This window comes from Pistacia vera, unplaced genomic scaffold (genome assembly GCF_008641045.1).
Source record: "Pistacia vera cultivar Batoury unplaced genomic scaffold, PisVer_v2 Contig117, whole genome shotgun sequence".
NCBI lineage: Eukaryota > Viridiplantae > Streptophyta > Magnoliopsida > Sapindales > Anacardiaceae > Pistacia > Pistacia vera.
This window is the reverse complement of record NW_022195215.1, coordinates 765,915-789,587: the sequence shown is the minus strand read 5'-3', so window position 1 is coordinate 789,587 and position 23,673 is coordinate 765,915. Positions and strand designations below refer to the sequence as shown.

Sequence of the window (23,673 nt, the reverse complement as noted above, 5' to 3'; positions counted from 1 at the left end):
TCCTGGAAAATAATCAACAGTTTAACGTCATTTTCTCGTTTATCCTTAAATTAATCACCATAATTATCCCGAAATTGCCTTAAATTAATTTTGATTTCCATGTAAACGGAACGCGTGTATTGTTACCAACAAGCAATACATAATTTCATGATATACTGTAAGAGTAAACGACTTTTTCCCACCCAAGTTTTGTCTTAGACACTTTTTTCATAAAAAAAAACTTTTAAAATACCATTTTTTTCTCCTAAATTTAATATTTTATTATTATCCAAAACCGAATCTGACAGTGAAAATTATCTCCGTCACCACTATTTAAACCTCTAGTCCCTTCTCTACAAAATCCTCTCGCTCCGACATCTGAATTCTCGTCAATTGTCAGCCACTACAAAGTTAGAGTTTCGGTGAATATTCAATCTGTCACCATCATTCGATCCACTAGCCTCTACTCTACAAACTCCTCTTACCATAACTTCTGGTAACTCGTCAAATGTTGACAGAGAAAATGAAGCATATTTTGAGATTTTGGTATTAATAAAATATAAAATTTGAGTGAAAAAATAGTATTTTAAAATTTTTTTTTGTGGAAAAATGTCATTAAAGCAAACCTTTAGTGGAAAAAAGTCGTTTACTCTGTAATGTAATGTAGTTGTGACGTATAATTGTGTACACATGCAACCATAATATTTTTCCAAAATTTTAAATGGGATACTGAACCATAGTTAATATATTCTCAACCATATAATTCATGGATTCATGAATCTTCAACTGAGATCTGAAATTCTGAATCGTTCCTTTTCCATCAGTTGGCAGCGGAATGGAGTTATGATTCTGCCTTTATTATATTGGGCCTATTATAATTCTGATAGCCCATATTTTCAACTAGTTTTGTAGGTCCCACGTCACATGAGAATCACAATATTTCTTTTTTGAGAGATATTATTTCAATTTTCATACCTCATACAATCAATAGTAACTACAATAATAAATTTATAATATAGATAAAATACTTTTAATTTTGAAAAAAAAATATATATCTGAAATTTCCAATATCTTATAGAAAATTTTTTAATGAAACCGAAAATTCCATAAATAAAGTGAATATTGTGTACATATGGAACCATTATCAATCATAATGACAGTGTAACAATTAATCTAATAAATTATTTCATTACACTTAATATTTATTAATTTTAAATGATTTCATGACTTTTTAATGTCCAATTGAATCCTCGATTGAAAAGTAAATATTAAAGAAAAAGTTTCATAGGCTATTAAGTAGGGACATAAAGGTCAGATTCTTTATGGTACTCAAAGATTTTACATTTTTCTTTTTCATTATTGTGGTGTGGGGGCATTGCCCACCTTCTTACATTACTTTTCCAATTAACACTCTCCAACTTTTTTTATTTTAATGAATATTTGGTACAATTATTACAAAAGAAAAAATTGGATGTCGGTTAGCGGGTGGCGCACCCACAAAGCTGTTGGGCACGTGCCAGGGGTGAGCCTCTCCGCACCCACTGGACCAGCGCTTCAAGACCTTGCTACAAGCTCCGCCTGTAACGGTCAATTATATGACCGTTGTGAGTGTGAGCCCTTTTAAATATTCAAATATTTCTGATACTTTAGTACACTTGCATTATTATATTCAGTTTTTGCCAGAATTAGCAGTTCTCTTTACAGCTTCTAAAAGGATTAGAAATTGAAATTAAATGTAATATAATTAGGATTAATTAATTAATTAAGTAATTATCAAGTTATGAGATTAATTCATAAATCAGATCATTTCAACTGGACTTTAAGGTAACTTAAATATTAAACAAAACTACAAAGTAGAACCTCCCACTTGTCTCCACTTTTCCATGCCATTTGCCATGGTTAAACTACTGTCAACTAATTACTATTATCGTCAACTAATTACTATATACACGGGACCACATAAATAGATACGCACTTAAATCTCAACCATCCATCCATCACCCTCTTCAAATCTAACGCTCTAAATCCGATCACAAACCGCGTCCCCACTCGACCCGCTCTTTCTCTATATATATCTCCCTCTGTCTCCCACACTTTCCATCCAAGTACACTCGCCACCTTTCGTTTTTTCACTCCAAAACACAAGCACACACACTCTCACAAAGAAAAGATGGTGCTTTCTAGTTCTTGGCTTCTTTCTTTAAAATTTATGTTTATGTCCACTGGTGTGTTAGCCTTGGCCTTTTTTTTCAAGGTTTCTGTTCCATTGGTTATGGATTTTTCAGCCTCTAAAGCTCCGGTTCTTTGGAGCTCCTTCCTCTCTTGGTTGAGACCTCCCTATCTTTACCTCATAATCAACTTTATTATCATCGGTATTGTCGCTTCGTCGCGCTGCTTTCAAAACGACGACGTTCCAGCTGAATCGCATTCTCCACCTTCGGATCGTACGGTTTACGACGAGATCAAGATGAAGTCTGAGGTCGCTGGCGTAGTTTACGAGCAGCCGTTACAGAGAATGGAGGAGGAGACTGAGGCTCCGGTTTTTGTGGAAAAGAGTGTTGTGGTTAGCGGTGCTGCTTCGGTGGAGGTCAGTCATAGAGATGACACTTGGACACCAGTCAAAGGAACGGAGTCGTTGGAGATTCCTACTGAGCTTGATTTTTCAGTGGAGAAAGAGAAACCTCTTGTTTCTGCTCGTTTTGGTAACCGGAAACCGATTAAAGCCAGTCCTGAAGGTATTATTTTATTCTATTTTATTTTCTGAATAAAGAATATTTTGTTATAACGGTTAGATTTTATGGCATATCTAGTATGAATATTGAAAAAGAAGACGCTTTTTGGTCGGCGTCGACGAGGAGTCCGCCGCGGCGTGGACGGTCTTTTTGTTAAACTGTTCAATTAGAAACTTGACACGTTTTTTGAAGTGTATTTTACTTAGGTCAAAACGACGAAGGTTCACCTTAATTTCTGTCGTTTTTTTTACTGGAGGCAAAAATAATTTTCAAAACTGGCGTCCACCTCAAGCACAATGTGTGAAATTACTGAATTACCCTTCTAGTTTAATAGTACTTACAATTATGTTAATTTTGATTTTGAAGGTGGAAGGGCGGCGCTGAGGGTGACGAAGACAAAACGGAACGAGACTCTGGAGAACACGTGGAAGACGATAACGGAAGGTCGGGCAATGCCGTTGACGAGGCACTTGAAGAAATCGGACACGTGGGAGAACCACGGGCGTCAGGTGAACGTGGATCCATCGGCGGTGAAGAAGTCGGAGACGTTCAAGGACAGGACCAACTACCAGTTGCCACCTTTGAGCAACTCTCCGGCGTCCGGAGGGAAGCTGCGAAAAGAGCCGTCGCTGAGTCAGGACGAGTTGAATCGGCGAGTGGAGGCGTTCATTAAGAAGTTTAACGAAGAGATGAGGTTGCAGAGACAAGAGAGCTTGAAACAGTATGAAGAAATGATTAGTCGTGGAGGATAGTTTTTAATAAAAGAAAAAAAAATATTTTCGTTTTAAGAAAAAACAAAATGAACTTGGTTTGATTAATTTTTTTTTTTCTTTTTTTTGACTCCAATATGTTGGAATTAATGATATACCGACGTGATGTGAATGTGGTAAGTGTCAATAGAAAAGTCTGTAAATTTATTAAAAAAAATAATAATAATAAGTAGTTGTTTTGTAAGTTCTTTTATTCATATGTTTATTAGCAGCACTCTTCTTTTTTGTTTTTTCATTTATTTATTTTGTGAATTTCGTTTCAAATTAATTTGATAAATTAATGGAATAGTTAGATTAACAGAGAAGGAACAGCTGATTTTTGAGATATTTCGATATTATCAAATAATATTAGAAATTAATTTGAGTGGTCTTCAATTTTGTTAAGAAAATGAAATGGGCAATGTTATATATATATATAGTGTTTCATAAACCTAAATTTTATTTATTAAATATAATAAATTAAATGAACTTTTTGGTAATATTTTTATAAAACACAAAACGAATCCATAAACAAACATCCTTTCGAGTTTCTAAATTTTATGCCAAGAGCTAAAAATTTTGAAACTTGAGGGACAGGGTAGTGTTATTTAAGCCCTCGTTAAATCTCTTTCTAAGTTGTATAATTAGTTAAAATCATTTTAAAGATTTAATTTATTGATGTTTTATATTTGATTCCAAAATTGCCTCTTTATAATAATAATTTTTTTTTATATATATATAAATTTCTTTGTTAATCTATTGGAAGGATGATGCAAATCAAGGATTGACTTCCATCATATTGGAAAGATGGCACAAATCACGGATTGACTTCCATTTACCTGAGTGATACATATAAAAGAAATATAAAAATTATTTCTTTATCCTTATCTTTGAGCTTCCTCTGGTATTCTTGCCATCTCTAGCTCAGTCTCTTCTCTCTGACATGGTATCAAAGCCCACTCTTATCTTTTGCTTGTTTTTTCTGAAATTATTCGATTTATCCTCTCTAACCACTATATCCATTTCCTGCAAAAGAATAGAAGATTGCTCAGGATACTGAAGATCAAAACCAAAACTCTCCCAGCCAAAACAACCAAGATTCAAACACAAATGGATCCAACCAACCAAAAATCAACCAGCCCAAAATCTCAAACCCATTCATCTCATACTTGTGAAACAAGCCAGGGTTATGACTCAAACCCCAACCAAAACCAAAACCAAAACCAAAACCCTCAAACACCACCCATCTTCTTTATGAACCAAAACCAAAATCAGTCAAGTATAGGCCTGCATAGGAACCGAGCCGAGCCAAACACTTTTGTGTTCGAGTTCGGTTTGTGAAAATATGTTCGAGTTCAAATTCATCAAGCCTAGGAAAACCCTATTCGACTTCGAGCTCTGGGAATTGACGGGAGTTCGAGTTTGGTTCGAGTTCGTTTCATTTGTTATCCGAGCCGTGTTTGAGCTCGAAAAGGAACTTGAATTTGTGCTCACATCAGAGTTCGAATTCGTGTTCCATCTCAACCTATAATTACAGCAGTTTATTCACATTCAGTTTTAAAACTAAATTTTCATAAGCTCCAAAGTTCCAGAATGCATGATCAAATTTGAAATCAAATTACAGAGCCTGATTGCAATTGCACCATCAAACTAAATTAAACAATGTTAATCAAGTACTCAGCAGTATGATAAACAAGCTGAAAATTGCTCCCAACATCCCTTTCAGATCAAATTTACACAACACAAGTAACACAACCATAAGGCTTGCTCACAAAAGAAACATCTTGCATCATGTAAAATTTTGGTTGTATTCCCCTCCTCCATGTATATATCAAAATTAAATGACACAACAGATGTCTTAGTACCACAAAAATAACAAAACTTCATCACTTGTCTCATCTAAAAGAGTGCACTGGAAGGCAATTGCATGCAATTACAAATGGTCAAAAATAACTTCATCGGTTTGCCCTTCAACCTACAACAATTAAATACTATTATTGGCATGATCCCACCATTTATCCACCAAAAACCAAATGAAATGGCAACATCCAAGTTTTCATTAATCTCAATATGAATCAATTAAAACAAGCAAACAATTACATACATTTAAAAACTGTACAAACTCACAAAATTACAATGATTTATACATATAAATGAGAACTACATGTAATTTATATCCAATCAAAAAACATTCAAAATTTCAAAGACCCCACATTTTAAAATTAGCAACAACTATTAATACCACCCAGGCAGATAAACACTAAATTCTCACAATATGAACCAAACAAAACAAGCCATCAAAACTGGGGATGACAGCAAACATAAACATGAGCAACAACTCTTCATGCGAATTCTAAACAAAACACAGCTACATAGCCAAACAAAACAAGCCACAGCAAACCCGAACAATAGGCAGCAAAAACAAAAGCATAAATAAGTTGAAAACCATCAAGAATGCAACATCACTTTCCCAATTGTAGCCCAACACTCCCAAAAAGCCATCACAAAGAGAGGAAAAAAAACCTCCCGCAAAAGCATTAAAAAAGAACACCAACCACCTGCCAATCCATAAAAGGCAACAAAACAAACAACTTCCTCAATTCCCAGAACAAACAACAATGACAAGTATCCAACAACTCCAGCAAAAACCCAACAATCGGCCACTGTTACTCTAAAAACTCACAACACCGGATCACCACCAACACCTTCCAACATAGAACAAGCCTGATCCCAGCCGGAAGCAAACATATAAACATACTTAAAATTATTAAATAAAACACCTTAAACATACTTAAACAGGTCTGATACATATGGGAAACATAAATATAACTTCAATCTATAGGAAGTTGGATCTCTACTTCTTCCTCGTCTTTCTAAAATTTGGTATGAGAAAAGATTAGTTTAAATGTTTAAGATATTAAATAAAAGAATCTATTAAATGAACATATAAACATACTTAAAAGAAAATTTAATAATGGAAAGTTGGTAACTTACTTTATCCTTTGTCTTAAGTCCATTTAGGTTGCGAACTTCAACTGTTTTCGGCAACAATGCAGCTTGATATGGATCAATTACTCTACTACTAGCATTGAACGTGGACTTCGAAGCCACTATGGTGATAAGAATGGCTAGTACATCATGAGCTATCCTCGATAATATACGATATTTCAACGTATTTGCTTTCCACTAATCTAGCACATCAAGTTTACTGTGGTGATAAGAATGGCTAGTACATCATGAGCTATCCTCGATAATATACAATATTTCAACGTATTTGCTTTCCACTAATCTAGCACATCAAGTTTATCTTACTCCTCATCAACACACATATATCATGCCTTCGCCAAATAACAATCTATGTCTGATTTTTTCGGTGGAATAGTTTGAATTGTCTTCAAGTGTTGCGTAAATAACTGAAAACCAAAACCAAGAGATCTCAGTGGTAAAGATGCCCAAGGAACCATGATACTATCTCTAATTTGTTAAGTGTTGGTGGAGGCCTTGCGACTCATCTACATATTCTTGGTAAAGTTCATACAGGGTATCTCTAACTTTATCAATATTCGCAAGTGCTTCATCCTCTCCATACATTTGTGGGAAACAAAAGTTAATCACTGCCATTTTGCACCTAAAATCTAGAACCACAGCTACAAATATCAACAAGTTACACTCCCCCCAATACTGTCAATTTTTTTCTTCATTTTTTTCACCATGTCTCATATGAATTCACTTTCGTGGACTGCCTTGTTATCTAGCATCACCTTCACCTGGAAAACTTCACTCAAAAACCTATTTGCGGTCGGGCAATCACTCATGGAGATGATATTAGTTACTGTACAAAACGATTCCAAAATTTCAGTTACTTGCTCCACTTTTACCCGATTCTCTTCTTTTGGACAAATAGCTCTGTAACGTGGGTCTTTCTCATAATATTTTCTAAAAACACATTTGAATTTAAGTGCAGTCGACAACATCTCATAGGCCTAGTTAGTAAAAACGGGTATGAGAAAAAAAGGGTACGGGAATTTTACGGGTATGATACGGCAAATGGTGAAAAATACGTTTGTAAAAATTTGGCCATAAAATTTGGATAATGGAAAAATACGGTACGGGTGTATACTGGTTTAATACGATACATTGTCAATAATAAGTTTTAAAAAATATGGTAATATTAATCCTGATTTTAGCACTTTTCATGGATCACCTTGTTAAAATCAATATAGCATTTCAAATACAAAGTATTCAATTAACTAATAATCATTAGACCTAATAATATAACACAAATACATAATATATAATTGTATTTATGCAATCTGATTTCTCAATCTCCTCTCCTATTGGGTCATAAATTTGGTCAGGTTAAAGTTTTGCAAGTGTTATTAGGAGCCAGCCCATCTAAATTTTAACTCATTAAATAATGCATTTCCTACAACCTTAAATACTATTGTGAATATTAACCAAATCCATGTTTTCCCTTATATCGAAAGTTGCCACCCCCAAACCACTTTTAATACTCATAAATTTTTTGAGCTACCCAGTAATGAGTAAATTTGTTAACTCTTCTGCAATTGTACGACCCTATGTCAGAGTATGTCCCACTCCAGCCATCAAATTTGTTGACTAATTAATGACACTGGCACTTGGGAATTTAAAAAAAAAATGACATCTTTGTCCCTTCTTAAATAACGCTTTTTTGTTTTAAAAAATTTGGCCGAATTATACGAATTATTCACGAATTATACGGTTAGGATATAAAATTCACGTATTATTCGATTACACTGATAAAATAAGACAATTCGTGTATAATATGCGAATTATACGGCTGAGCGTATAATTCACGTTTTATACGAAAATTTACTAACTAGGCTCATAGGTGGAATTCCACTACGTCTTGCAATCCAAAATCAGCTTCTGATGAGGCAACAACAACAATTGCACAATTTCTAAAAAAGTTTTAAGTTTACTCTCCGTTTGTTTCACATATGCCACACTATCTCAGACATCTTCAAAAATGTTCTTTATTTAAGAGAAACCATCTTGAACCATTAGGTTCGAGATTAATGATTCAAGATGTGTGCGCAACACTGCCCGTGAAACAATTTCCCCCCACACAGTAGTTTACTGCTTATTGACAAATTCTCTCTCAAGATTCTTGTTGCAACATCATTACTTGTTGCATTATTGACCGATATCGTGTAAACTTTGGTTTCCAAAACCCTAGTCTTTCAAACACTTGTAAAGAAAATTCAAAATCATAGCACCCGTGCACGGAAGAGGTGTATACACAAAGTTTAGAACTCGTTTCTATAATCTCCAATTATTGTCTAAGAAGTTCCCCGTCAGTACCAAATACTCAAGCTTCTAATTAGATGAGGTTAATAAATCCGTTGTGAAACTTACCTTCTCAACATTCTTTAACCTCTTTTTCTCCCTTTCATACAAACTAAAGCAATCATTTTTGCACGTGGTGCGGGTAATCTTTTCAAACTGTGGTATCTCGTATTTGAGAATACCATTTAATCCCTCCTCCTCCACAACATTAAAGGATGCTCATGCTGCAACACCCAATTAGCACAAAGTTCCCTTACCTTTGCCATCTCAAATTTCCCACTAGTAAGAATAGGCACAACCATATTCTCACTTACATCGACCAACTGGAAAAAGATTTGCTGCTGCCATTTGAAAAATTGATCACCGTACATAAGTTTTCATATGTCTAGAGAGGTGAGTAGTACTCCTGGTAGTCGTCATGACAAGTTTTTCCTTATAATGGATGCACTCTACTTTTTTGTCTTCGTTCTATAGCATTACTTCTCTAAAATCATTCCAAACAACAGAGATCTTTTTTCTTTTCTTCCTTGCAAAAGGATTAACAGCTTCATCTTCATATTTTTAAACCCCAGTTGGGTGGCTACATCTTGAGTGCCGCTTACAATTGTTTCTATCGTAGGATGCGTTTTTGAAGTGGCAACCTCTGCTGGCGTGTCAATGTCAATGGGAGTGGAAGTGGAATTGGATGCCATATATATATATATATATATTAAAAACAAGATAAGAAAAAAAAAAAAAAAAGCATTAAACATGTAATGAACAATCCATAGCATAATAACAGTGGACCATGAATCTAAATTGGAAATCATTTTATAAACTAAACAAAAACAAACACATTAGCAACACCCAAAATTGTTCATTCTATATCAAACTTCTAAATGGTCATCACACAACCAAAAAATCTTAAAGAAACCTAATAACTATTCATGCCAGAAGAAAGATAGAACAACCTTCATATAGCATAGCAACACTATTAATACCACCCAGGCAGATAAACACTAAATTCTCACAATATGAACCAAACAAACAAGCCATCAAAACTGGATGACGCAAACATAAACATGAGCAACAACTCTTCATGCGAATTCTAACAAAACACAGCTACATAGCACAACAACAACCCACGCAAACCCAACAATAGGCAGCAAAACAAAAGCATAAATAAGTTGAAAACCATCAAGAATGCAACATCACTTCCCAATTGTAGCCCAACACTCCCAAAAAGCCATCACAGAGAGGAAAAAAACCTCCCGCAAAAGCATTAAAAAGAACACCAACCACCTGCCATCCATAAAAGGCCACAAACAAACAACTTCCTCAATTCCCAGAACAAACAACAATGACAGTATCCAACAACTCCAGCAAAAACCCAACAATCGGCCACTGTTACTCTAAACTCACAACACCGGATCACCACCAACACCTTCCAACATAGAACAAGCCTGATCCCAGCCGGAAGCAACATATAAACTACTTAAATTATTAAATAAAACACCTTAAACATACTTAACAGGTCTGATACATTTGGAAACATAAATATAACTTCAATCTATAGGAAGTTGGATCTCTACTTCTTCCTCGTCTTTCTAAAATTTGGTATGAGAAAGATTAGTTTAAATGTTTAAGTATTAATAAAGAATCTATTAAATGAACATAACTACTTAAAAGAAAATTTAATAATGGAAAGTTGGTAACTTACTTTATCCTTTGTCTTAGTCCATTTAGGTTGCAACTTCAACTTTTTTCGGCAACAATGCAGCTATATGGATCAATTACTCTACTACTACATTGAACGTGGACTTCGAAGCCACTATGGATAAGATGGCTAGTACATCATGAGCTATCCTCGATAATACGATATTTCAACGTATTTGCTTTCCCACTAATCTAGCACATCAATTTACTGTGGTGATAAGAATGGCTATACATCATGAGCTATCTCTGATAATATACAATATTTCAACTATTTGCTTTCCACTAATCTAGCACATCAATTTTATCTTACTCCTCATCAACACACATATATCATGCCTTCGCCAATAACAATCTATGTCTGATTTTTCGGTGGAATAGTTTGAATTGTCTTCAAGTGTTGCGTAAATAACTGAAAACCAAACCAAGATCTCAGTGGTAAAGATGCCCAAGGAACCATGATACTATCTCTATTTGTTAAGGTTGGTGGAGGCCTTGGCGCTCATCTACATATTCTTGGTAAAGTTCATACGGGTATCTCTAACTTTATCAATATTCGCAAGTGCTTCATCCTCTCCATACATTTGTGGGAACAAAAGTTAATCACTGCCATTTTGCACCTAATTCTAGAACCACGCTACAATATCACAAGTTCACTCCCCCCAATACTGTCAATTTTTTTCTTCATTTTTTTCACCATGTCTCATATGAATTCACTTTCGTGGACTGCCTTGTTATCTAGCATCACCTTCACCTGGAAAACTTCACTCAAAAACCTGGGAATTGACGGGAGTTCGAGTCCGGTTCATTTGCTATCCGAGCCGTGTTTGAGCTCGAGAAGGAACTTGAATTTGTGCTGACATCAGAGTTCGAATTCGTGTTCCATCTCAACCTATAATTTCAGCAGTTTATTCACATTCAGTTTTAAAACTAAATTTCCATAAGCTCCAAAGTTCCAGAATGCATGATCAAATTTGAAATCAAATTACAGAGCCTGATTGCAATTGCACCATCAAACTAAATTAAACAATGTTAATCAAGTACTCAACAGCATGATAAACAAGCTGAAAATTGCTCCCAGCGGCCCTTTCAGATCAAATTTACACAACACAAGTAACACAACCATAAGGCTTGCTCACAAAAGAAACATCTTGCATCATGTAAAATTTCGGTTGCATTCCCCTCCTCCATGTGTATATCAAAATTAAATGACACAACAGATGTCTTAGTACCACAAAAATAACAAAACTTCATCAATTGTCTCATCTAAAGGAGTGTATTGGAAGGCAATTGAATGCAATTACAAATGGTCAAAAATAACTTCATCAATTTGCCCTTCAACCAGCCACAATTAAATACTATTATTGGCATGATCCCACCATTTATCCACCAAAAACCAAATGAAATGGCAACATCCAAGTTTTCATCAATCTCAATATGAATCAATTAAAACAAGCAAACAGTTATAAACATTTAAAAACTATACAATTCACAAAATTACAATGATTTATACATATAAATGAGAACTACATCTAATTTATATCCAATAAAAAAACATTCAAAATTTCAAAGACCCCACATTTTAAAATCAATAAAGTTACAGACACCGAAAAATTTACACCGAAAATATGTACCGGTCTACGTGTATCAGGCGCTTGAATTTTCTATCAATTTTTTTCTAGTGAACGGCCGTTCACTCACATGGACTCCCGTCCATATTATATGGACGGACGTCCATATACCAGGGACGGGCGTCCATATACCAAGGACGGGCGTCCACATTTAAAGGACGCCCGTCCATAAATAAAATACAATAAAAAAATTTACAAAACATTATGGATGACCGTTCATAGGTTGTGGACGACCGTCCCTTAATTTTGGACGGACGTCCGCAAATACGGGTCATCCATCCATTAAGTTTGGACTAATTTGTTTTAAAAAATAAAATAAAAAATTTGGACGCCCGTCCATAAATTGTGGACGGGTGTCCCTTAAGTTTGGACAGGCATCCGTAACTAATGGACGCCCATCCATTATGTATGGACGACAGTCCACACTTAAGGGACGACCGTCCCTTATGTAAACAGCAAATGGACGGAACTCCTGATTGCATGCATCTTCAAAGCCTCTCGTTCTTCTCTTACAATGCAGTAGATGAACTGGAGGAGGAAGCAGGCATCAAGAAACATCATCTGACAGAACTCCTCATTGTTGAACTTGGCGACGGTGCTCTGGTCAGTGTAGCATCGTTTTGCAGCTTCCGCCACGCGCCTGACCTTCTGATACAACTCTTCCAGCAACTTCAAGTCCCCATTTACATACTAGCGCNGGGGGCAAAAGGCTTTTTCCCTACACGAATGTGTTGGCGTCGGGTCACCAACTTCAAGTCAGTTCCCTAGCGAACAATCCCAACGCAATTTATCTGGCGTCGGACACCAATTTGGCGTCCGGGTATAGTTTGAATGTCTCAACAAATTTTAAATAATGTAAATTATTTAGTGTTTTCGTAACTAGCAAAATTATTAAATAACACAATTACTAAAGCAATTCGACGCTACAAATCTGCAAATCTAAGCAACAGAAACCTCTAACTCATCTTTACTTGATACTAATGAAGAATGTTCATCGACCCAAGAAAGAAAAACTCAAGATTATTCATTGTTTCTAAAGCCTAGAATTCTTCATGCTCTAGCTAATTGTAATTGGTATCAAATATCTCTGCTATATGGAGAGTAAACAAATGAGTTAAAAAATAAAGGTCTTATGCTTTAAAGAAAAGGGTTTGTACTTTGTAGTTTGTTTAATGTAAACTCATTATACTTGTACAAAAGATTCAAAATTTAGTCCTCTAGTTGAAGGAAGTTACTGAATCTACAAGGTTCTCCTTTGAATAAAAGATGGTAATTGATGCTGGTAAATAAAATGAAATTCTTTTAAAAAGATTGTGAGAGCCCCAAGAACTTTTTCAACTTTACAGCACAACTTTGTACAATAGAAAAGAGAGTAACAGATGAAAAATACTTTATGTGATAACCACCAAAGATAAAGATAGGCAGAGCTAGATTGCAAATTTTGAGATGTCTGTCAATGCATAGGAGGAGCTACCTTTACGAATTATGATATACATGAAAGAGCTTGCAAAAGGGCGAGATGTGGCCCAGAAACAAAAGTGAAAGTCATGAGACAAAAACTGAAAAGCTTTAGGGAAAAGAAAAGAAAAGATAATTAATGCAGCCTTTATTGAATAAAAATTAGAGATGGCAAAATACTACACAGGTTTGGGTGTCCGGGTCAGCTTACACGTACTTCAACTAATCTTCCATGACTTTGAAACTATTAATCGGATAAAAGCTTCAATGGCTACCTCTATTAGTAATCAAGAAAAGACTCAAACTCAGGACCTCTTGAATAATACATCTAAAAGTCCTTATCGAACCATTCAGCTATTCAAAGGTAATTAAACCACTTATATTAAGGCAGGGATAACATCCCATTAGATTATTAAAGCATAAATATTTAAGAGCCAAAAAAATATTGATGGAAACAGTGTTTTATGAAGTGGGAAAGGCTGAATTCTTGGTTATTATTATTGTTTTTGTAAAGAAGTGTAATGGAAGCAAAAGAAATAATTGGAGCAAGTATTTCGGCAAAGTAGCAATGTGAAGAGGATTGAATTGACTTAATAAAACTAGAATAAGATAAAACCTAAGCCATCTTGATAAAGCAAAGTTGGACTTTCGGAAGCATGCTTAAGCAAAACTACAAGACAAAAGTATTGTGAAAGATGACATAAAAATTATGCAGGGGGTCCATTCATCAATTAACCTTCAAAATGGGAACCTTCTATTTTTAACTGTGGAGCCCATTTTTATCATTTAAAATGAGAAACAAATAAGAATAATGAACAATATCTCTAACATATAAGAGTTGGTGGAGTATAATTGAAGTGGGTATTGACATAAATAATTGTTGCTGAAGAAAAGAGTGGGAAGTGGGGTGGACTTCAGTTTGAAAAGGTCAAAAAGCTATGAATCTCGAGCACATCAACATAAATTTCATGTGATTCTTCAACTTTGTATATAAAAATAATCTTCTTATCTGATTTCTAATCTTATCTTACATAAACTTTTTAATAAATAATCAAGCATGCTTCACTTATTTAGTCTGCCTAAATTTAGTCCTCCTTTCTCCCTTGACAAAAAGTCTTAATGCTGAAAGGCATCATAACATAATCTTGAAAAAATGAACATCTGATTTCTGAAGCTGAATCATATAAAACAGCAGTTGTAAAATGAATTAGCCAATCTGTCAGTAACCATTTGTAACAGTTAAAACGTCAGTCACACATACAGAAGAAGGTGAATCAGTAATCTAAACCACCACCAAAAAGCCATTGTAAGAATCACAACATCTTTTTTTCCTTTTTCTTTTTCCACCCCCACAATGATATACCAAATTTTCCCTTCACACATGGGATCATTTGCTTCAAACATAGAAGAAGAATGAACCCCACTTTTGTTTTCTTTAAGTATCACAATTTCAGGATTAATGAAACACTATTTTTTCCTATTTGTTACCTGCTGACTTGATTTGGAATCTAAAACATGTTTTACATCTGGAGCTTACTCTTTCTTGCCTTCACTTCATTGATTCTGACTTTTCCCTTTCTTTGATTTGCTCTTCTCTTGCATCCTTTTTTTCTTCGCTTCAGCCGTAATCCAAGTATAATCTTGGGGAATTGCGAATGGATCTTGGATATTCTCTATCCTACTGCTAGAACCGCCAGTGGATGAGCTAGGGCGGTAAGGAGCTTTTATCCACTGAAACCATGATGAGCTTGTGGACTGCGTCACTGACGGGCTTTCTCTTCCAGCAGCTGTAGGGCTTGAAGGGGGAGTTGCAAACTCGTCCACTGGCTGTAACTCCTCAAACTTTGTAAAAGTTACGAGCACTCTGATTGTGGGAACCACTGGTATCGCAACCTGCATGCAGAAATGGAGGACTTCTTAAGCAAACAGAACAAAGTATTCAAGGTACTGCACAGGAGAATTGCTATACAATATGGTAAAAAGGAATTTCGGCAAAAGCAGGTTACTGAGGTCTCTATGTCACTCCAACAAGCTAGAACCACTTCTACCTGTGGATCTTGTATAAAGTAGAACTCTTGTTACAGTAATTCAAAAACCACAACAAAATAAAGATCGCAATGGCTCAACTTTTAGCAATGATTGCCTCCCAAGTTTCTTTCATTAAGTGATGAACCTACCACCTCTCTCGTTACTACTTGAAAGGGAAGATTTCAATGTTAGTCATACTCATCGTGTTAGAAATCTAGGCTAAGTTCTTTGGGATCTAGAGAATATAAAAACTTCACTTCTTTATTCAATCTTAAGAGTTCACATAATACACACTTGACAGCACCTGATATTAGGTTTCCACATACTACAAATCAAAAACTTTCACCAAGTTCAAATTGCCTACATACCGATGTCTAAGATTTCACATCATCGGCATCAGCAGTCTACAAAATTTCAAGGATCCGAAGGACAATTTATTTCTTTGCTTTATGTAAATAGTCCCATATAGAATAACCAAATGTCTATGAATAAATCACGAGAACCATAGGTTGGTGAAAAGAAATCAGTAGCTCAACCCGACCTGGATGTCAGCAAATTATAAAAAACATGTTCTATTCATTTTCTTAATAAAAAGACAACTTTGATTGCACTAAACCAAACATGTTCTGCACAGTTCTGCACCGACAATAGCTAGCCTCAGGAGTCTAAATATGTAACATTGATCTCTCTTGTGACACAATGCATAATTATGCAAGTTGGTGCCTAAATTCATTCAAAGTAATAACTATTGTGAAAGTGATAATCAATTGACATAGTCAATCGGTCAATTAACGTTCATATTCACCAGCTTAAGAACATTTATTTTTAGGTACCACTCTTACACCATTTCTCTCCGCTGCTCATCTTTTATTCCTCTTAACAATATGGATACCAGCAACAAGCAACAACCTGATAATAATAAACTCCCAAGTAACTGGGTGTTCCTATGAAAAGACACAATGAAGCAATTCAACATGTACACCTACACACCAACATTTTAAAATTCACTGATCTTACAGGAGATAATTCAGAATTTCCAGATAATTTATCACCCAAGAAACAAATTCTCATTGCTATCGATAAAGGAAAAACCTTCTCTATCCAAAAAGAAAAAAGGAAACTTTCTCAAGGTTCTCAACCCCTTTCAAATTTCACTGAAACTGTGCTCCTCCTGGTGTATAGATAGTCACTTCCTACATTCCTCCCATAACAAGCCATGCACAAAGAGATTGCTTCCTAGTTCCAGCATTTGAGCATTTACAATACTATCATGTGGATAGGAGTTACTAGAGGTGATTATGTGTGTACTTGTTCAGGGTGTCTTTCTCCTAGAAGATCTGAAGAAAAATCTATATGAAGAGGGAAACACTCCATTCAAGATTGACGACAAGGAGCCATTGCGTACCGTAGAAAAACTCAATTCTGTCTGTATTCTTGCCTCTAACATCGCAAATTTAATAAGCACTACAGCAACTAGATATCTAGGTGACTAGCACGCATTTATTGCATGACCATAAACAGTTGCTATGTAGAGGAGTCAGTAAAACTTACAGGTAAACTAGAAAAAATAAAGATTGCTTGCAGACAGTGTCAAAGACTGGATCAACATAAAATGAATCACACTTTCTTCAGCCCTCAAATCGACTGATATGACACAACAGATCATTTCTTGATCATATAAATAACAAGAAACAAAACAATGACTCTCTATATCTCAAATATCATCATCAGCAATATTATGCGTAACACTGGGCTAAATGTGTTTTTCAAGTGTATAAGTTGTTCAATATGAACCAATGTTGAATTCACGATCAACAAAATGAAATTAGAATAAACTGTATCATTCTCAATTTAGAGCTTNAGAAGCTCAACCCGACCTGGATGTCAGCAAATTATAAAATACATGTTCTATTCATTTTCTTAATAAAAAGACAACTTTGATTGCACTAAACCAAACATGTTCTGCACAGTTCTGCACCGACAATAGCTAGCCTCAGGAGTCTAAATATGTAACATTGATCTCTCTTGTGACACAATGCATAATTATGCAAGTTGGTGCCTAAATTCATTCAAAGTAATAACTATTGTGAAAGTGATAATCAATTGACATAGTCAATCGGTCAATTAACGTTCATACTCACCAGCTTAAGAACATTTATTTTTAGGTACCACTCTTACACCGTTTCTCTCCACTGCTCATCTTTTATTCCTCTTAACAGTATGGGTACCAGCAACAAGCAACAACCTGATAATAATAAACTCCCAAGTAACTGGGCGTTCCTATGAAAAGACACAATGAAGCAATTCAACATGTACACCTACACACCAACATTTTAAAATTCACTGATCTTACAGGAGATAATTCAGAATTTCCAGATAATTTATCACCCAAGAAACAAATTCTCATTGCTATCGATAAAGGAAAAACCTTCTCTATCCAAAAAGAAAAAAGGAAACTTTCTCAAGGTTCTCAACCCCTTTCAAATTTCACTGAAACTGTGCTCCTCCTGGTGTATAGATAGTCACTTCCTACATTCCTCCCATAACAAGCCATGCACAAAGAGATTGCTTCCTAGTTCCAGCATTTGAGCATTTACAATACTATCATGTGGATAGGAGTTACTAGAGGTGATTATGTGTGTACTTGTTCAGGGTGTCTTTCTCCTAGAAGATCTGAAGAAAAATCTATATGAAGAGGGAAACACTCCATTCAAGATTGACGACTAGGAGCCATTGCGTACCGTAGAAAAACTCAATTCTGTCTGTATTCTTGCCTCTAACATTGCAAATTTAATAAGCACTACAGCAACTAGATATCTAGGTGACTAGCACGCATTTATTGCATGACCATAAACAGTTGCTATGTAGAGGAGTCAGTAAAACTTACAGGTAAACTAGAAAAAATAAAGATTGCTTGCAGACAGTGTCAAAGACTGGATCAACATAAAATGAATCACACTTTCTTCAGCCCTCAAATCGACTGATATGACACAACAGATCATTTCAAACAAAACAATGACTCTCTATATCTCAAATATCATCATCAGCAATATTATGCGTAATACTGGGCTAAATGTGTTTTTCAAGTGTATAAGTTGTTCAATATGAACCAATGTTGAATTCACGATCAACAAAATGAAATTAGAATAAACTGTATCATTCTCAATTTAGAGCTTGAAATCGTGACATGTAGATACCTATTTCCAGTTGTTGATGATATATATATGAGGAAACAAAAAACACTCAATATTTAAGTATAAAAAGACAACAACATTAATAATTTTACTTGAAGGATTTGACATGAATGTTATCTTTCAAAGGTATACAAGTAGCTCAATGTGGGAATTAACTTTCAAAAGAACGAGAATAACTTCCACAGACAAGCACACTCAGTTGAAAAAAAGGAAGTTTCTCCTACTAACAAACAATAATCTTATTAGATGTAAGAAGATTGTGACTTGACACGGCCCTTGCATCTTGTAATACCGAATGACAATCAGACAACACCACATACTAAAGATATCCCAAGCTCCAATAAGAGGCAAAGTATACAAAAGTTGAACATATATTATACATGGTACACTAATGAACAAAAGGAAAACAATCAGTTATTCACAAAGATGAACAACTCTAATAGTCCATATTCAGATCTCCAGAGCATAATATAGTCAATATATAATTCAGTAATGGTGTCAAAAAAAAAAAAAAAAAAAAATTTGTAACCACAAATCTTCTACTAGCATCTTCTTTCTAACTCAACTTTTAAAGTTTTCTATACAAAAATTTTTAAAATAAAATATAAAAACATAAGGTATGAGTATAGCAATTACACACTTCTTTTATCCATACTATCACTAAAGATAATATCATCATGGATGGACAACCGAACAACTTAACTACTTCTGACACCTCCTTAAAACAAGGGTAACTCAATTATTTCAAAGAAGACAACTTCTGACAATTTATCTACCACTCAATCAGAACATAATCCACAACAGAAAAAAAAAAATTATTCTAACTGTAATGGACATAAATGCAGCATGAGAAAATAAATTGAGGAGAAGAGAGCTGAGTTCTAATTAACTATTAATAGCGAAGTTAGTAAAAATAAGGGGCAACATTGATACATGCATAGCTTGTACTTTAACTATGTTTATATCAATTATTATAGTTTCTATCTCAATAACTATCAATAACACAAACAAAAATGATGACTACTTGTACTACTGTACAAGTTGCTCTCATAATAACATCAGTATCAGACCACAGGAAATTCAGCATATTGGCGATGTTCACCAATAAAAAACTATAACATTGTGCAAGTATATAGCATTTAGTCTTACACAATCCTGTCCTAAACAGGTTTCACAACCTCAACATAATTCACCATGGAATATATTGTTGTCTTTCTGATCAACTCCTATAGCCTAGCTAGGCAAAGGTCATATAGCACTAAACAGACATCCAGTATGAAGCATGTAACTCAAAACCTGAACTGATTGCATAAATAAGCGGGAAGAAAAGCAACTAGAATGAAAGAACCTACAATGGTAAAGGGAGGGAGACAAGTGAATAAGTAAAAAGGGCACAATCCAATTGATCCTTAAACCAAAACTAACAGAGAACGAATTGATCCTTAAATTCATCCAGCATGAAGCATGCTTGTGAGTGAAGGCATAAATGAGCCAAGTAATTCTGTTCAAATTCCCTCATTAGCTTCGAAACTAGAGCCAACTTGAACAATCAGAGTTTATCATTATTGACTCAATTCTTCTACCAACACTACTTAGCCAGTTTACATACTTCTCAATTCTAAATTTTGTATGCCTCTTTACCATAGAATGGTAAAAAAGAGGGAAAAGAGCACCAAGCAATCAACGAGCATACTGGGACTTGTTATACAGGAAAAGCTCATATGCAAACCAGAAGATAATAGAGGTCATAAATTTTTCTGACTCATTTACAATTTTACATAAGACCAACCTTAAAAAAGAGCACCCTTCAGGTTCGGAACCTTTACCCCTCCCCACACTAACCACTGCCACTAAACAGCAAATGTCTTTTAATAGAATGACAAAACAATAATGTAAAAGTTGATACATCAGTGAGGCAAAGCATTTTCAAACAACAAAAAGAAGATAATATAACTAAAAGCTGAGTAAGAGTTGTACACACACACATGCAAAACAACATATGCAGTGTTGCAATACAGAATAAAGAACTGCATACCTTGACTGGAAAAGTTCCCATTGGGAGTTTTGTGGTCAGCAACTCTCTTAAACGACGAATTGCCTTAACTTTGTTTGCAAGAATGTCAAGCAATGGCAGGAGTTCTTCAGTCTGTAGTGGGAAGTTTGGGGAAAGCCAGAGAATAGGCCTCAACCCTTTCTTATACTCATTCTCACGGCCTCCATCCTTGCGCCGATGTCCACTCTCCGAACTTACAGAAGTTGATGTTCTGGTATCCCTTCCTCTCCGGTGCTCATCCCTTGCAACAATCTCAACAGAATGTCTTCCTGGTTTTATCTGACTTCCAGAAGGAGAGTCCCCTAGAAGATCACTCACCTTCTCTTCAACACAGAGCGAACTTCTCGGTGGTACAATCTTCTTCTGTCCTTCGAGTTTAGAATCTCGTTTCCTCCATCCACCAAACCATCCTTTCTTTTCCTGTTTAGTGTCTCCATTTCTACAAGAACTCACATCCTCAATAGGAATCTCCCTATGCTCATAACAACTATGGCGGTGAGCGATAATCCCGTCACCATTCTCATTGCCCGTTTCTGATGAATCCAATTTGAGTGCAACCTCAAGTTGCCTTCTTTCATCTTCTGTCAAAATATCATCAAGCTCCTCGCTCTCTGTTTCATTTTCATTGCAAGACGAGAAGAACTCATCATCTGTCATCGCTCCAGGGACTCTCCTGGATTTAATGCTAACAACTACATTATGCATATCGTATACCTTCGCCTTCCATGGACCCACCATCTCTGTTTTCTCCTGCCGCCTCCACGTCAACTGCGGCAAAAGAACTGCTTGAGTCACATCAATCCCAGGCCGAAATATATTAGTTTGAGACATTGCAGCCACTTCTTGTCGAACCTCTTCTTCTGTTGCTTGAGAACCAGCACCATCCAAAGCATTCATCACCTCCTTATCCTTATGTGAGATCATGCAAAGTGATCCAGGAGGAACCTTTCCATCTTCAGACCCATCACCAAGGAAAAGAATACTCTGATCTGATCTCTGGATCCTAAATCCATCAAATCCAGCCAAAGTCATATCCGCCCTCAAATTGGCACCCCTCTTCCAAATTTTATAAGTATCTGAAGGAGCAATTCTTGAAATAAAAGGTATCACAGAACTCTCAAAATGGAACGTGATTTCCATATAAAAATCCCTCATCCTTCGCATAGTCCCGATTAACCGAGGCAATCTCCGACACCATTTAGCCCATGCCAACGGCTGGTAATGCCTAACTATAATCATGGAAATCCCTTCTTCTCTATTGCAAATTGCCTCCTGGAGTGCACTCCATCCCTGTTCATTCTGCAAACTCCAATCAGCCCCAGCAACCATAAGCATTTCTGTCGCGGTCTCATCACCAAGTTTGACAGCCAAATGAAGAGGAGTGTCCCGATTGGGGACATCCCGCCTATCAATCACCGCAGAGATGGCATCAGCCTTCTCTTCCTCCGCCACTGAAGCCATTTCAGTACGAATCTCAGCCGGATTACCAAGCCTTGGGAGAGCAGCAAGCATTCTCCTGAGACTGGCATAATCCCTCGTGGCAATGGCCTTGTGCGCAGGACTATGAGCATATTTTGAAACATCAATACCCGCCATGGCTCAGGAGTATCTACAATATCAACTCACACTAATACACGCACAGCCAAACCCCCAATTATTCTACCACGCAACCAACATGATAAATTATCACCGCCAAATTCAAACCCTAGCAATTATTTCTCCACAACAGACCACTGAGAAGAACACATAAAACAAGAGAAATGAATTGGACCCAATTCAAGTAACACCACAGAGAACAACATAAAATAAGAGACAGCTACAAATAGGAACAGAAACAAAAAGAAAAGAAGAAGAAGAAGAAGGAAAAAAAGAATCTTTTCATGTGGGTCCAAAAACAAAAGATCCAAGAAACGAAGAAAATGAAGAAAAACTTAACTTACCTGACTTGTTCTTAGAGTTGTTCTTGGTTTCTCCTTTGCTTCTTCTCCAATGACCCCTCAAAGAAACCAAGATTGCTCCCCCACAAAGCACTACACCCCACAACCACACACCTGTCTATCTCTTTCTTTCTCTTTGTGTGTTCTCTCTCTTAGTGTTCTTCAACTAAAAATAAAAAGAAAACAAGGGATCCTTGTGATCCAATCCAGATCAGACAAACACAAGAACATGCATGTGGGTGTGTGAAACTAAATTTTAAAAAACTAAAAAAAAAAAAAAAGTTTTAAAAAAACAAGCAATGATAGAAAGCTAACAAAAAGAGAAAAAAAACCAGGTGGGGGAATCTGGTAAAGAAATGAAAAGATGAACGATTTTGAAGAATGAAGAAAGGAATAATAGAAAGCCTTAAAACCCCACCATTGAAGCAAACAAAAATAACAAGTTATGTTGAAAAACAAAAAACGAATATCACAAAAGAAGAATCGAAAGTTAAAAGAGTTGTACAAACAAGTATTTTGTTGGAGAAAGATAGATTGGATTGGATAAAAGAGAGATTACTTCATCTCTTGTATAGTTGAGGAGACGAAAGGTAAGAACAATAAAAAGATTACCGAAAAGAAAGTGCGGCTTAAAGGTGATTGATTGGGTTCCAGTGATTCGTGACTGTGATTAATGTGTTCTTTTCGATTAATTTAAAAATATATCTATTTGTTATTTACATATATAGATTTGACTTTATTTTAAATAAAAATATATCTCTTGTATACGTTGTTGTTTTTTAGGTTAATAACATTAATCTCCTTTTATCTACAATTTAATTACAAAAATACCTTTAAAGTTATAGTAAAATTAAAATTTTCTTGTTTTTAAGTTTTTTAATAAAATAAA

The 23,673-nt window shown here is 35.5% G+C and overlaps 2 protein-coding genes across 2 annotated transcripts; one reads left to right on the top strand and one right to left on the bottom strand.

Annotated features, from left to right (window-relative positions):
• The first annotated feature begins 2,090 nt into the window (after nt 1-2,090).
• LOC116107190 lies at nt 2,091-3,665 on the top strand. The gene is made up of 2 exons (XM_031393498.1): nt 2,091-2,714; nt 3,078-3,665. The coding sequence occupies exons 1-2, from the start codon at nt 2,150-2,152 to the stop codon at nt 3,461-3,463; spliced, it is 951 nt and encodes a 316-aa protein (XP_031249358.1). The 5' UTR covers nt 2,091-2,149; the 3' UTR covers nt 3,464-3,665.
• An 11,389-nt stretch (nt 3,666-15,054) lies between these two features.
• LOC116107143 (ankyrin repeat domain-containing protein 13C-B) lies at nt 15,055-23,079 on the bottom strand. The gene is made up of 3 exons (XM_031393456.1): nt 22,793-23,079; nt 20,830-22,580; nt 15,055-15,465 (listed from the first exon to the last, which is right to left on the bottom strand). Exons 2-3 carry the CDS (start codon nt 22,441-22,443, stop codon nt 15,127-15,129), a joined length of 1,953 nt encoding a protein of 650 aa, XP_031249316.1. The 5' UTR covers nt 22,444-22,580; nt 22,793-23,079; the 3' UTR covers nt 15,055-15,126.
• Between the last annotated feature and the right edge of the window lie 594 nt (nt 23,080-23,673).